Source organism: Dendropsophus ebraccatus, chromosome 1 (assembly GCF_027789765.1).
Source record: "Dendropsophus ebraccatus isolate aDenEbr1 chromosome 1, aDenEbr1.pat, whole genome shotgun sequence".
Classification (NCBI taxonomy): domain Eukaryota; kingdom Metazoa; phylum Chordata; class Amphibia; order Anura; family Hylidae; genus Dendropsophus; species Dendropsophus ebraccatus.
Window position 1 is genome coordinate 214821761 of NC_091454.1, and position 13137 is coordinate 214834897.

Sequence of the window (13137 nt, forward strand, 5' to 3'; positions counted from 1 at the left end):
TCCCCCAGTAGTATATAGCCCCCCTGTGGGCTCTCCCCCTGTAGTATATAGCCCCCGAGTGCGCTTTCCCCCTGTAGTCTATAGCCCCCCTGTGCGCTCTCCCCCAGTAGTATATAGCCCACCTTTTGCTCCCCCAGTAGTATATAGCCCCACTGTGCGCTTTCCCCCAGTGGTATATAGCCCCCCTGTAGTATATAGCCCCCCCCTGTGCGCTCTCCCCCTGTAGTATATAGCCCCCCTGTGCGCTCTCCCCCAGTAGTATATAGACCCCCTGTGCGTACTCCCCCTGTAGTATGTAGCCCCCTGTAGTATATAGCCCCCGTGCGCTCTCTCCCTGTAGTCTTAAGCCCCCCTGAGCGCTCTCCCCCTGTAGTATATAGACCCCCTGTAGTATATAGCCCCCGCTTGCGCTCTCCGACAGTAGTATATAGCCCCCCTGTGCATTCTCCCCATGTAGTATATAGCCCCCCTGTGCCCTCTCCCCCTGTAGTATATTGCCCCCCTGTGCGCTCTCCCCCAGTAGTATATAGCCCCCCTAAGCACACTCCCCCAGTAGTATATAGCCTCCCTGTAGTATATAGCCTCCTGTGCGCTCTCCCCCTGTAGTATATAACCCCCCTGTGCGCTCTCCCCCAGTAGTATGTAGCCCCTTGTGCACTCTCCCCCAGTAGTGTATAGCCCCCCCGTGCGCTCTCTCCCTGTAGTATATTGCCCCCCCCGTGCGCTCTCTCCCTGTAGTATATAGCCCCCTGTGCGCTCTCCCCCTGTAGTATATAGCCCCCCTGTGCGCTCTCCCCCTGTAGTATATAGTCCCCCTGTAGTATATAGCCCCCCATAGGCTCTCCCCCTGTAGTATATAGCCCCCCTGTGCGCTCTCCCCCTGTAGTATATAGTCCCCCTGTAGTATATAGCCCCCCATAGGCTCTCCCCCTGTAGTATATAGCCCCCCTGAGCGCTCTCCACCTGTAGTATATAACCCCCCTGTGTGCTCTCCCCCAGTAGTATATAGCTGCCCTCTGCGCTCTCCCCCAGTAGTATATAGCCCCCCTGTTCGCTCTCCAACAGTAGTATATAGCCCCCGTGTGCGCTCTCCAACAGTAGTATATAGCCCCCCTGTGCGCTCTCCCCCAGTAGTATATAGCCCCCCTGTGGGCTCTCCCCCTGTAGTATATAGCCCCCCTGTGCGCTTTCCCCCTGTAGTCTATAGCCCCCCTGTGCGCTCTCCCCCAGTAGTATATAGCCCACCTTTTGCTCCCCCAGTAGTATATAGCCCCACTGTGCGCTTTCCCCCAGTGGTATATAGCCCCCCTGTAGTATATAGACCCGCCCTGTGCGCTCTCCCCCTGTAGTATATAGCCCCCCTGTGCGCTCTCCCCCTGTAGTATATAGACCCCCTGTGCGTACTCCCCCTGTAGTATGTAGCCCCCTGTAGTATATAGCCCCCGTGCGCTCTCTCCCTGTAGTATTAAGCCCCCCTGAGCGCTCTCCCCCTAGAGTATATAGACCCCCTGTAGTATATAGCCCCTCCATAGGCTCTCCCCCTGTAGTATATAGCCCCCCTGAGCGCTCTCCACCTGTAGTATATAGCCCCCCCGTAGTATATAGCCCCCTGTGCGCTCTCCCCCTTTAGTATATAACCCCCGTGTGCTCTCCCCCAGTAGTATATAGCTGCCCTCTGCGCTCTCCCCCAGTAGTATATAGCCCCCCTGTGCGCTCTCCAACAGTAGTATATAGCCCCCCTGTGCGCTCTCCCCCTGTAGTATATAGCCCCCCTGTGCGCTCTCCAACAGTAGTATATAGCCCCCTGTGCGCTCTCCCCCTGTAGTATATAGCCCCCCTGTGCGTTCTCCCCCTGTAGTATATAGCCCCGTGTGCTCTCCCCCTGTAGTATATAGACCCCTGTGCGCTCTCCCCTTGTAGTATACAGCCCCCCTGTGCGCACTCCCCCTGTAGTATATAGCCCCCGTGCGCTCTCTCACTGTAGTATATAGCCCCCCGTGTGCTCTCTCCCTGTAGTATTTAGCCCCCTGTGCGCTCTCCCCCTGAAGTATATAGCCCCCTGTGTGCTCTCTCCCTGTAGTATTTAGCCCCCCTGTAGTATATAGCCCCTGTGCGCTCTCCCCCTGTAGTATATAGCCCCCCTGTGCGCTCTCCCCCTGTAGTATATAGCCCCCCTGTGCGCTCTCCCCCTGTAGTATATAGCCCCCCTGTGCGTTCTCCCCCTGTAGTATATAGCCCCCCTGTGTGCTCTCCCCCTGTAGTATATAGACCCCTGTGCGCTCTCCCCTTGTAGTATACAGCCCCCCTGTGCGCACTCCCCCTGTAGTATATAGCCCCCGTGCGCTCTCTCCCTGTAGTATATAGCCCCCGTGTGCTCTCTCCCTGTAGTATTTAGCCCCCTGTGCGCTCTCCCCCTGAAGTATATAGCCCCCCGTGTGCTCTCTCCCTGTAGTATTTAGCCCCCCTGTAGTATATAGCCCCTGTGCGCTCTCCCCCTGTAGTATATAGCCCCCCTGTGTGCTCTCTTCCTGTAGTATATAGACCCCCTGTGCGTACTCCCCCTGTAGTATGTAGCCCCCTGTAGTATATAGCCCTGTGCGCTCTCCCTGTAGTATTAAGCCCCCCTGAGCACTCTCCCCCTGTAGTATATAGACCCCCTGTAGTATATAGCCCCCGCGTGCGCTCTTCGACAGTAGTATATAGCCCCCCTGTGCATTCTCCCCATGTAGTATATAGCCCCCCTGTGCCCTCTCCCCCTGTAGTATATAGCCCCCTGAGCGCTCTCCCCCAGTAGTATATAGCCTCCCTGTAGTATATAGCCTCCTGTGCGCTCTCCCCCAGTAGTATATAGCCCCCTGAGCGCTCTCCCCCAGTAGTATATAGCCTCCTTGTAGTATATAGCCTCCTGTGCGCTCTCCCCCTGTAGTATATAACCCCCCTGTGAGCTCTCCCCCAGTAGTATGTAGCCCCTTGTGCACTCTCCCCCAGTAGTGTATAGCCCCCCGTGCGCTCTCTCCCTGTAGTATATTGCCCCCCGTGCGCTCACCCCCTGTAGTATATAGCCCCCCTGTGCGCTCTCCCCCTGTAGTATATAGCCCCCCGTAGGCTCTCCCCCTGAGCGCTCTCCACCTGTAGTATATAGCCCCTGTGCGCTCTCCCCCTGTAGTATATAACCCCCCTGTGTGCTCTCCCCCAGTAGTATATAGCTGCCCTCTGCGCTCTCCTCGTGTAGTATATAGCCCCCCTTTGCGCTCTCCCATATAGCCCCCTGTAGTATACAGCCCACCTGTGCACTCTCCCCCAGTAGTATATAGTCCCCCCCGTGCGCTCTCCCCCAGTAGTATATAGCCCCCTTGGGCACTCTCCCCCAGTAGTATATAGCCCCCTTGTGCACTCTCCCCCAGTAGTATATAGGCCCCCTGTGCTCTCTCCCCCAGTAGTATATAGCCCCCCCCCCCCCCACGTGCGCTCTCCCCCAGTAGTATATAGACCCCCTGTGCATTCTCCCCCAGTAGTATATAGCCCCCGTGCGCTCTCCCCCTCCCATAGAACATTAAAAAAAAAAAAAAAACACATACTCACCTTGGTCCGGGCGTCCCCTCTTGTGGCCGCACTGCAGCAGTCACTAGAGGCCGCTCTCCCCTTGCCCTGGCACCGTGACATCACTCCATCGCCAACACCAGGGGCAGAGTGCGGCCTCTTGTGACCGCTGCGGCGACCTGTGAGGGGTGACGAGGCAGCCGATGGCTCTCTCTGCCGGTGCTGCCGCCGCACGGTACATGTGAGCACAACATAAAACGTTTATCAATGCAAATCTAATTCCTATGTCAAAAAGAGGGACAGAGGCACGTGGGTCAAAAGAGGGACACTTGGGAGGTATGCTATGGTGATGGGACAGGATGTCACTAATACAAGGACGGTTCCCACTCACTGACAGCAAGCAGAGCTCTCACATATTGTGTGTGGCGGGGGGAGGTTGTTTAGGTCCCTATTAGCCAGAGCGCCCCCTACGGGAGTCAGCAGCATGCCTCAGCTAGTTCAAGACTACAACTCCCATCCTCCCATCACGGCAGCAGATCTGCCAACAGCAACCTCCACTACACTGAAGCGACAGCGGCCATGAGCGGCGGTAACGTGTATGGCCGCCCTGTACCCAATGCGCCAACAAGAAAGATGGCGCCGGCGTGACGTCAGCCCGAACGCAGGTTCTTCTCTCAGACGACCCGGAAGTAGTCTGCGGACCGGAAGACGAGGAGCAGCAGTGAAGCCGGTGAGAAAACGATAGTGTGCGCCCCACAGTGGGATCCGGCTGCCCCCTGTACCCCCAGAGTATGAGCCCGGTCTCCTCCAGGCACCCCCAAATCTCTCCAGACCCTCCACATCCCCCTATATAACCTCTAACCCCTCCAGACCCCTGTATAACCCCGAACCCCTCCAGATCCCAACAGCCTCCTGTCTGCCCCCAGACTCCCTGTAATCCGTATTAGAGCCCAGCACCCCCATGTATAACCCAACCCCCTCAGGACCCCCTGTAATACCCCCAGCCCCCCTGCATGACCCCCCTGCAGCCTTCCAGTATACTATCCTCCATTTATTTCTGCTCTGATGCTTCCCCAGTTCCTTCAATATCTTCTATGTGTAACCCCCTAATATCCTGCACCCCACCCCTTTATGGCTCCCCCCCTCCCCATTACTTTTCTATATGTGCCTTATATTGCCCCTTATTGCCGCAGTGACTGCCAGGCCGCCCCGTACACAGTATAGGATCGGCCGCCCCGTACGCAGCATAGGATCGGCCGCCCGTACACAGCATAGGATCGGCCGCCCCGTACACAGTATAGGATCGGCCGCCCCGTACACAGTATAGGATCGGCCGCCCGTACACAGCATAGGATCGGCCGCCCCGTACACAGCATATGATCGGCCGCCCCGTACACAGCATAGGATCGGCCGCCCCGTACACAGCATAGGATCGGCCGCCCCGTACACAGCATAGGATCGGCCGCCCCGTACGCAGCATGGGATCGGCCGCCCCGTACGCAGCATGGGATCGGCCGCCCCGTACGCAGCATGGGATCGGCCGCCCCGTACGCAGCATGGGATCGGCCGCCCCGTACACTGCATAGGATCGGCCGCCCCGTACACTGCATAGGATCGGCCGCCCCGTACACTGCATAGGATCGGCCGCCCCGTACACTGCATAGGATCGGCTGCCCCGTACACAGTATAGGATCGGCCGCTGCTCTCCTAGGTGTGATCGCTCCTTATCTCCTTGTATTTTATTCCTCATCATTGGGAACATTTGTCTTTCAGGGATCTGGTGATATTGTTGCCCTCCTTCCAGCCATGACGTCTCTGGTAAGTGTCCGCTCAGTCTCTGGATGCTTTGATGGGATTTTTTCCTATGTGGTGACCTCTTGCTCCATGTTCTATGTCACAGGGTGGCAGCAGTCAGGCAGCTGGCGGACAGTCTGTCACAGAATACATCGTACGTGTCCCCAGGTGAGTGCTCACATTGGGTCCTATGTGTCTTACTACTACTGTCAGTCTCGGCAATACTTCCCTTCTCCACTAGGTGGCAGGAGCAGCATCATAAATGAAAATATTATAAATCCCTGTATAGGAGCCCTTGTCCTGACTTAGGGCCCTATTCCACCAGACGATTATTGTTCAGATTATCGTTAAATCGTTCGAATCTAAACGATAATCGTTCAGTTGAGATACAATTAACGATTTTCCACTAAAAGGGGTTAAAAGCTATTACCCATCAACAGGAGTGCAATACTTATCCATAATTATAAAGAAAGAATGGAGTAGTGGCCGACTGCATGCTGCTACATCATACATCTGTGACGAGTAGGGGTCCCATTGGTTAGACCCTCACATTGATCATCCCTGTGGATAAGGGATGTTATAATCATGAGAGAGCACATTTAAACTATAGCACTAGCATACAGGGCCGGCTCCAGGTTTTTGTGGGCCCTTGGGCGAGAAAGCCTCAGCGGGCCCCTTTGTATAGCACACCTCGGGGCACACGTAGCACACCTCGGGGAATGTCCCCTGCCCCCATAGAAATGCCCCCTGCTCTGTCCCCATAGAAATGCCCCCTGATCTCCCTCAGCACAAGAAAATAAAAAAATAAAATCATACTCACTAATCCGGGCGGGGATCTTCTCCCTTGTGTGCGCCTTGTGGATCCACCAGCAGGCGTGATGACGTCATCGCTGTGTGCCTGCTGGTGAGATCGGATCCACGCAGAGACTAGAATGGAGTTGCTAGAAGGAGGTCGTCCCCCTGGAGTCTGTATTCTAGCTTGTTCATCATAGAGCAGGCTAGAATGGAGTTACAATCAGGAGGCATTACATGAGGTATACAAGGGGGAACTACAACTCCCAGCGTGTCCAGCCTGTTATGGGAGATCAGAGGAGATTTAAGAGGAGTACTACAACTCCCAGCATATCCAGCCTGTTATTATGGGAGATCAGAGGACATCACAGGAGGAGATATAAGAGGAGTACTACAACTCCCATCATGGACAGCCTGTTATTATGGGAGATCAGAGGACATCACAGGAGGAGATTTAAGAGGAGTACTACAACTCCCATCATGGACAGCCTGTTATTATGGGAGATCAGAGGACATCACAGGAGGAGGTATAAGAGGAGTACTACAACTCCCATCATGGACAGCCTGTTATTATGGGAGATCAGAGGACATCACAGGAGGAGATATAATAGGACTACAACTCCCATCATGGACAGCCTGTTATTATGGGAGATCAGAGGATATTACAGAAGGAGATATAAGAGGACTACAACTCCCATCATGGACAGCCTGTTATTATGGGAGATCAGAGGACATCACAGGAGGAGATATAAGAGGACTACAACTCCCATCATGGACAGCCTGTTATTATGGGAGATCAGAGGATATTACAAAAGGAGATATAAGAGTAGGACTAAAACTCACAGAAAGAAGGTATAAGTGAGCCCCGCCTCCTCCTGACACATGACAATGATCACAGGTCCTTCATCCACCTGCATCCTCTCCCGTTCTCAGCCCCGCCCCCTTATGACGTCACCGCAGGTCCTTCCCCAGTGCAGCAAACACAGCAGGTCCTTCCCCAGCCCATCCAGCCCCGGGGGTCGGTGATGTGGCGGGCGCCTGGCTCACTGCTCAGGCAAGTGTCGGGGGCCCCTTGGGCGGCCGTGGGCCCTGGCACTTGCCCGAGTATGCCGGGTGCTGACGCCGGCCCTGCTAGCATATACTGTCAATATCAAAATACTGTGGCAGCAGCACTAGTGCCCCTGTGCTACATTGTGGATCCACACAATGCGCCAACCATACATCCTCCAAAGCTTCATAGAGAGCTATCATTGCTGCAATTGGTGAGAGTGACTGCAGTCAGAGCCCACTGAGGCATATTCTAAAGCAGGGATGGGGAACCTTCGGCCCTCCAGCTGTTGCAAAACTACAATTCCCATCATGCCTGGACAGCCAAAGCTAAAGCTTTGGCTGTCCAGGCATGATGGGAATTGTAGTTTTGCAACAGCTGGAGGGCTGAAGGTTCGCCATCCCTGTTCTAAAGGGACATTTTTGCTATATACTGACATGGTGCCCCCTAGAGGTTGGAATAGGGATGCTAACAGCCTGTGGTCTCTGAGAGTAGCTGGCAGACATGATTGGGTGTATAACAATATATCTATAGTATAAGCCTGTGTATTGTGTAAAATCCTGTCTTGTCTTGTGCAGGAACCCCAGTAAAAGATATAATCTTATGGCCTTCAATGCGGCAGATAAAGTTGACTTCTCTACATGGAACCAGGTAATAGAGAGGAGCTTAGAGGAAAACTCTAATGTAGTAAATCCCAGTGCTTTCCCAAACTCCTGACATTTTCATGTTTTAAACTTTATTCAGTTTGACTTTTCTCCTAGTATTCCAAAGCACGTTTTTCTGCTAGTATTACAGGGAGTCCATTGGGCCTGTATGTTACCAGTGCTCCTGTAGCCCCCTTCCACTTTCAAATACTTTAGATGCCTCAGTTGCTATTGACAGTCATCTAAGGGGTTAAACAGCTTGTATCATGTTTCATTGCTCGGGGCCCTACTTGCCGATCATGACCAGGCTTTGCTAAGATTGATGAGAGCTACTGTAACCATGCTGATAGATGAGCTCATTACCTGTGATGACCGGGTTCTCCACGATGCTTTTCCCGGAGTCTGTTTCAGTGGATGCCAGGCATCTTCGGCCCTTTAACTGTTGCAAAACTACAATTCTCATCATGCCTTGGCTGTCCAGGTATTAAAGGGGTTGTCTAGCGAAAATCTTTTTCTTTCAAATCATCTAATGTCAGAAAGTTATACAGATTTGTAATTAATTATATTAAAAAATCTCAAGTCTTCCCGTACTTATTAGCTTCTGTATGTCCTGCAGGAAATGTTTATTTTCAGTCTGACACAGTGCTCTAGGTGGGCATCTCTGGCTGAGACAGGAACTCTGAATCTGTTTTCTATGAATCCCCATAGAAAACCTCTCCTGCTCTGGACAGTTCCTGTCTCGGCCAGAGATGGCAGCAGAGAGCACTGTGTCAGACTGAAAATAAAACATTTCCTGCATGACCTACAGCAGCTAATAAGTATGGGAAGACTTGAGATTTTTTAATAGAAGTAAATTACAAATCTATATAACTTTCTGACATCGGTTGATTTGAAAGAAAAAGATTTTCACTGGACAACCCCTATTAAGATGAATTGTGGCATTCCAACAGGTGGAGTGCCACAAGTTCCCCATCCCTGGGCTTTATAAACAATGTGGATACAGTGGTGGGTGCACTTATTCAATTAGACTATTATAGAGGATGAGACTAAATGGAGAGCAGGGCTCTATCTGTATGATAACTAGTCACCGGTGCAGCTGCCTGACAGACAGAGCTGAGCATGTGATGTGGTTTAGTAACAGTGGTTCTTGGAAGTTCCTATGTGATCAGTGATTTATCAGGTAGTTCTTGGTAAGAGGACAGCTGTTCAGCAGGCCTCCTCTGATGTGCACAATATGGCTGGATCATGACCAGGGGTTGGAATCATTTCCTATAGGGTAACTCAGCTCTGCGGTCACCAATGGTTCCATCCAATGTGGGGCATCTCATCCATTGATCCATATTTATTTATATTTTTTAATTCTGCTTTTCTACCAGGCACGTATGGAGCGTGACCTGAGCGCCAAGAAGATGTATCAGGATGAGGAGATGCCGGACTCTGGGGCTGGGAGTGAATATAATCGCAAGCAGAAAGAGGAATCCAGGAGAAGGAAGTACGGCATTATCCTGAAAGAGTTCAAGATTGAAGACCAACCCTGGGTGCTAAGGGTTAATGGCAAAGCTGGGCGCAAGTGAGTGTCGTAGACATGAACCCTCAGACAAATAAATGATTGAGCCTTGTAAATATCCATGTGTCGTCTTCTCTAACAGGTTTCGAGGTGTGAAGAAAGGTGGTGTGACGGAGAACGCCTCTTACTTCATCTTCACCCAGTGTCCAGATGGAGCTTTCGAAGCTTTTCCAGTGTCCAACTGGTACAACTTCACTCCGGTGGCCAAACACCGCACCCTGACCGCCGAGGAGGCTGAGCTGGAATGGGACAGGTGAGAGAATGGGGGCAGCACAAGCTGTGTAACCTATAGACCACTTTTATTACATATCCTCCCACCACCCGTCCACTTACCTGATTCTGTTGTCTTCTGGTTTCAGCCTGAAGGTTGTTTTGTTAGTTACTGGGATCTCTAACGTCAGAACTACAGATAGCAACCCTGCAATGCAGGATCACTAGGTTGTCACATATTCCCCAAATTTCCATCCTTGTGTTACTGATATCAGCCTCTTTTGTTTGACTTTCTGCAGACGAAACAAAATCCTTAACCACTTCACCATCATGCAGCAACGTCGTCTGAAGGATCAAGGTGTGGACGAAGAGGAAGAGGAGGGTGGAAGCAAGCAGGAAAAAGGTGGGAAGAGTAAGAAGAAAAAGAAAAAAAGTGACCTGAAGATTCATGATCTCGAAGATGATCTAGAGATGAGTTCCACTGAGAGCGAGGAGAGTGGAGACGAAGGTGAGATACTGGGGTAGAGGGGGAGGGGGCTTTTCAGATGCCGGTCCGTATCGGACATGTGCATTTCCTCTGAAGTCATGTTGTGTTAGATCCAGGTTTCTTCACAACCTCTCAGGATGATGCATTGTATGGGATCATGTGATGTCATGTGACACCAGCTGCCACAGAGGTTCTTGTCTCTTTGGACAGCTGGATGATGAGACTCATTCGTGTCTATCGTGATTCTGTTTCTAGAAGAAGGTCGGCCTAAAGCACAAAAGAAAACTGCTCAGAAGAAGAAAAAGAAGTCTCGGTCTGAAGATGAGGCCATAGAGGACAGCGACGATGGAGACTTTGAGGGGCAGGAGGTGGATTATATGTCTGATGAAAGCAGGTAATGAAGGAGGAGACCCTGACAGGAGATACAAGGTGGTGATGATAGGTGCGCTAATCTCCATGCGTATTTTCCTTGTAGCTCAGATGAGGAACTTCCTGGGAAACCAAAACCTGTGAAGGAGGATGAGCTTCCAAAAGGTAAGAAATGATAGAATGTATTCCTGTGTAAGGACTTTTCCCAATATTGTGTTGTCCACGTACCAGCTCATTGGGTGAGTCTTCTCAACGAAACAATTGCCAATGGAAGCCAATGAGATTTTGGCTTTCATGTCCCAAAGGGCTGGAAATATAGTTCCTATAGACTACTTGCACTTTGTAGATTCTTCTATTTTGCAACTTTTTGGTATCTTATAGGCATTGATGAAGGAAGCGAGAGCAGCGAGGAGAGCGAAGAGGAGAAGGTAGAGGAAGAGGAGGAGGAAGAGAAGAAAGCACCTACACCTCAGGAACGGAAGAAAAAGAGAGGTGAGATCCACTGGTTAGGAGAAAGGGTTGGGCCAGAGCAACTTTCTTGTTATGTGCTAATGTCAGACGGCCGTGATGGTGGTAGGGGGTTATTAGGGTAGTCTGGTTCGGATGGGTCAGTCTCTTTTTGCGGTTAGTAAAGTAATGGTTAGTTGCGTAGTTGCGGTTAGTTAGTAATTTCTAATGGAGGTCATCACTTTTCACATACCAGACAATTTTAGAAAAGTGATTTCTTTGTTTTCGCCCTATAGACAGCAGCGATGAGTCGGAGACGTCCGAAGAAAGTGATATAGACGGAGAGGCATCATCTGCTCTGTTTATGCAGGTACTATATAAGTGGCTGCAAATAAACTGAGTCTCCTTAATCAATTCTTTAATGGAAACTTAAGTCATATTTGTCTTTGTAGAAAAAGAAGACTCCTCCCAAGAAGGATAAAAAAGGAGGTTCCAACAACAGCTCACGAGCTAACAGCAGACCCGGCACCCCCTCTCCTGATTCAGGGAACACATCTAACACCCTCAGGGCCGCAGCCAATAAACTGGAGCAAGGTGCGTTGGTAGAATGTTCTATGATGGTTCCCTGTATACTGGGTGGACTATCGGTAACCTTGTCTCTGGTTTTCCACCAGGTAAACGTGGCGCTGCCAGTCACACTCCTGCCGCAAAACGTTTGAAGATGGATTCTGGACCTCAGAATACATCAGGAAAGTCAACCCCACAGCCCCAGTCTGGAAAGTCCACACCCAGCAGTGGGTAAGTGCTCTTGTGTATATGCCCCAATCTGAGGCTACATTGTATGTATTGTGATGTATGACATCTTTCCTTGGGAGCATTGTGGCATATAAATGGATGCATCTTCTGTTCGGACAAGTTCTACAAAATTAACCCCCTTTTATTCGTATAGAACTACAATTTCCATCATGCCTGGCAACCAGAGCTTTAACCTATTTTTTTTGCCAATGCATACCTTTAACTTTGTAGAACCTTAAATATGGACTTCCAGTAAGTGGCAGCAGTAAGGCCCCGTTCCCACTGAGGAAAGGTAGCGGAATTCCGCGACGGAATTGTCCGCCGCGGAATGCATTCTTCAGCGCGTACAGAGCAGGAGCGCGCGCCTCCCATAGACTCCCATTATGAGCGGGAGGCTAACGGCATTCCGCGGCGGACAATTCCGTCGCGGAATTCCGCTACCTTTCCTCAGTGGGAACGGGGCCTAAGGGTCAGTCCACAGAGGATCATACCCCCTACTCTGCATAGCGATACAACAGAGCAGAGGATCGGAGCTCTTCAGCTTGTCGGAAACTGCAGGGCTTATAGCAGTTCTCGACTCAAATGTTGGTGGCAGCATAGGAGCTGTCTCATCCCATACTGCTGCCACTAAAAAGTGTGTATGTATATAAAAAAAAAATATGTTTCTTTACAAAGTACTATAACTTTATTAAAGCTATGTATTTAACGTAAATTGTTAATTTTTGGAGTACCCCTTTTAAGGCTTATCTGTACAGGCATGATTGGGAATTGTACTTTTGCAACAGCAAAAATAATATATATTATTTTATATTTATAATCTATCTTGGGTTTTTTTCTTGCAGAGACATTCAGTTAACTGAAGAGGCCGTTAGACGATATCTGACCCGCAAACCCATGACGACCAAGGACTTGCTGAAAAAGTTCCAAACCAAGAAAACAGGTCTAAGCAGCGAGCAGACTGTCAATGTGCTCGCCCAGATACTGAAGAGACTCAACCCTGACCGGAAGACAATACATGACAAAATGCACTTCTACCTGAAGGAATGACCCCAATATTCTTGGACCAGGCTTAACATGCACATGCTACAGGACTGGCACACAATACCCTATGTGCTCCATCTTTAGGCTGGGTTCACACTACGTATATTTCAGTCAGTATTGTGGTCCTCATATTGCAACCAAAACCAGGAGTGGATTAAAAACACAGAAAGGATCTGTTCACACAATGTTGAAATTGAGTGGATGGCCGCCATATAATGGCAAATATTTGCTGTTATTTTAAAACAACGGCTGTTATATTGAAATAATGGCCGTTATTTACTGTTATATGGCGGCCATCCACTCAATTTCAACATTGTGTGAACAGATTCTTTCTGTGTTTTTAATCCACTCCTGGTTTTGGTTGCAATATGAGGACCACAATACTGACTGAAATATACGTAGT

The 13137-nt window shown here is 50.5% G+C and overlaps 1 protein-coding gene across 3 annotated transcripts; it reads left to right on the forward strand.

Moving 5' to 3' along the window:
• The first annotated feature begins 3753 nt into the window (after positions 1–3753).
• Positions 3754–12866, forward strand: GTF2F1 (general transcription factor IIF subunit 1). 3 transcript variants are annotated; one of them, XM_069978645.1, is made up of 14 exons: positions 3754–4270; positions 5314–5358; positions 5441–5502; positions 7753–7825; positions 9195–9388; positions 9468–9638; positions 9895–10103; positions 10341–10476; positions 10558–10616; positions 10833–10943; positions 11195–11268; positions 11351–11492; positions 11573–11696; positions 12536–12866. In XM_069978645.1, the coding sequence occupies exons 1-14, from the start codon at positions 4139–4141 to the stop codon at positions 12738–12740; spliced, it is 1737 nt and encodes a 578-aa protein (XP_069834746.1). In that variant the 5' UTR covers positions 3754–4138; the 3' UTR covers positions 12741–12866. The 3 variants fall into 3 exon arrangements, with proteins under 3 accessions (XP_069834746.1, XP_069834661.1, XP_069834830.1); XM_069978560.1 differs by having other exon boundaries at positions 3898–4270; positions 10338–10476; XM_069978729.1 differs by lacking the exon at positions 3754–4270 and adding an exon at positions 4309–4329 and having other exon boundaries at positions 10338–10476.
• Positions 12867–13137: the final 271 nt, after the last annotated feature.

What these genes read in the sequence shown, in the direction of transcription:
- GTF2F1 (XM_069978560.1), top strand. Translation starts at nt 4,139, where the DNA reads ATGGCCGCCCTGTACCCAATGCGCCAACAAGAAAGATGGCGCCGGCGT. An exon ending in GAGGAGCAGCAGTGAAGCCG is followed by an intron (nt 4,271 to 5,313) that starts GTGAGAAAACGA and finishes TTTGTCTTTCAG; the next exon opens with GGATCTGGTGATATTGTTGC. An exon ending in AAGTCCACACCCAGCAGTGG is followed by an intron (nt 11,697 to 12,535) that starts GTAAGTGCTCTT and finishes TTTTTCTTGCAG; the next exon opens with AGACATTCAGTTAACTGAAG.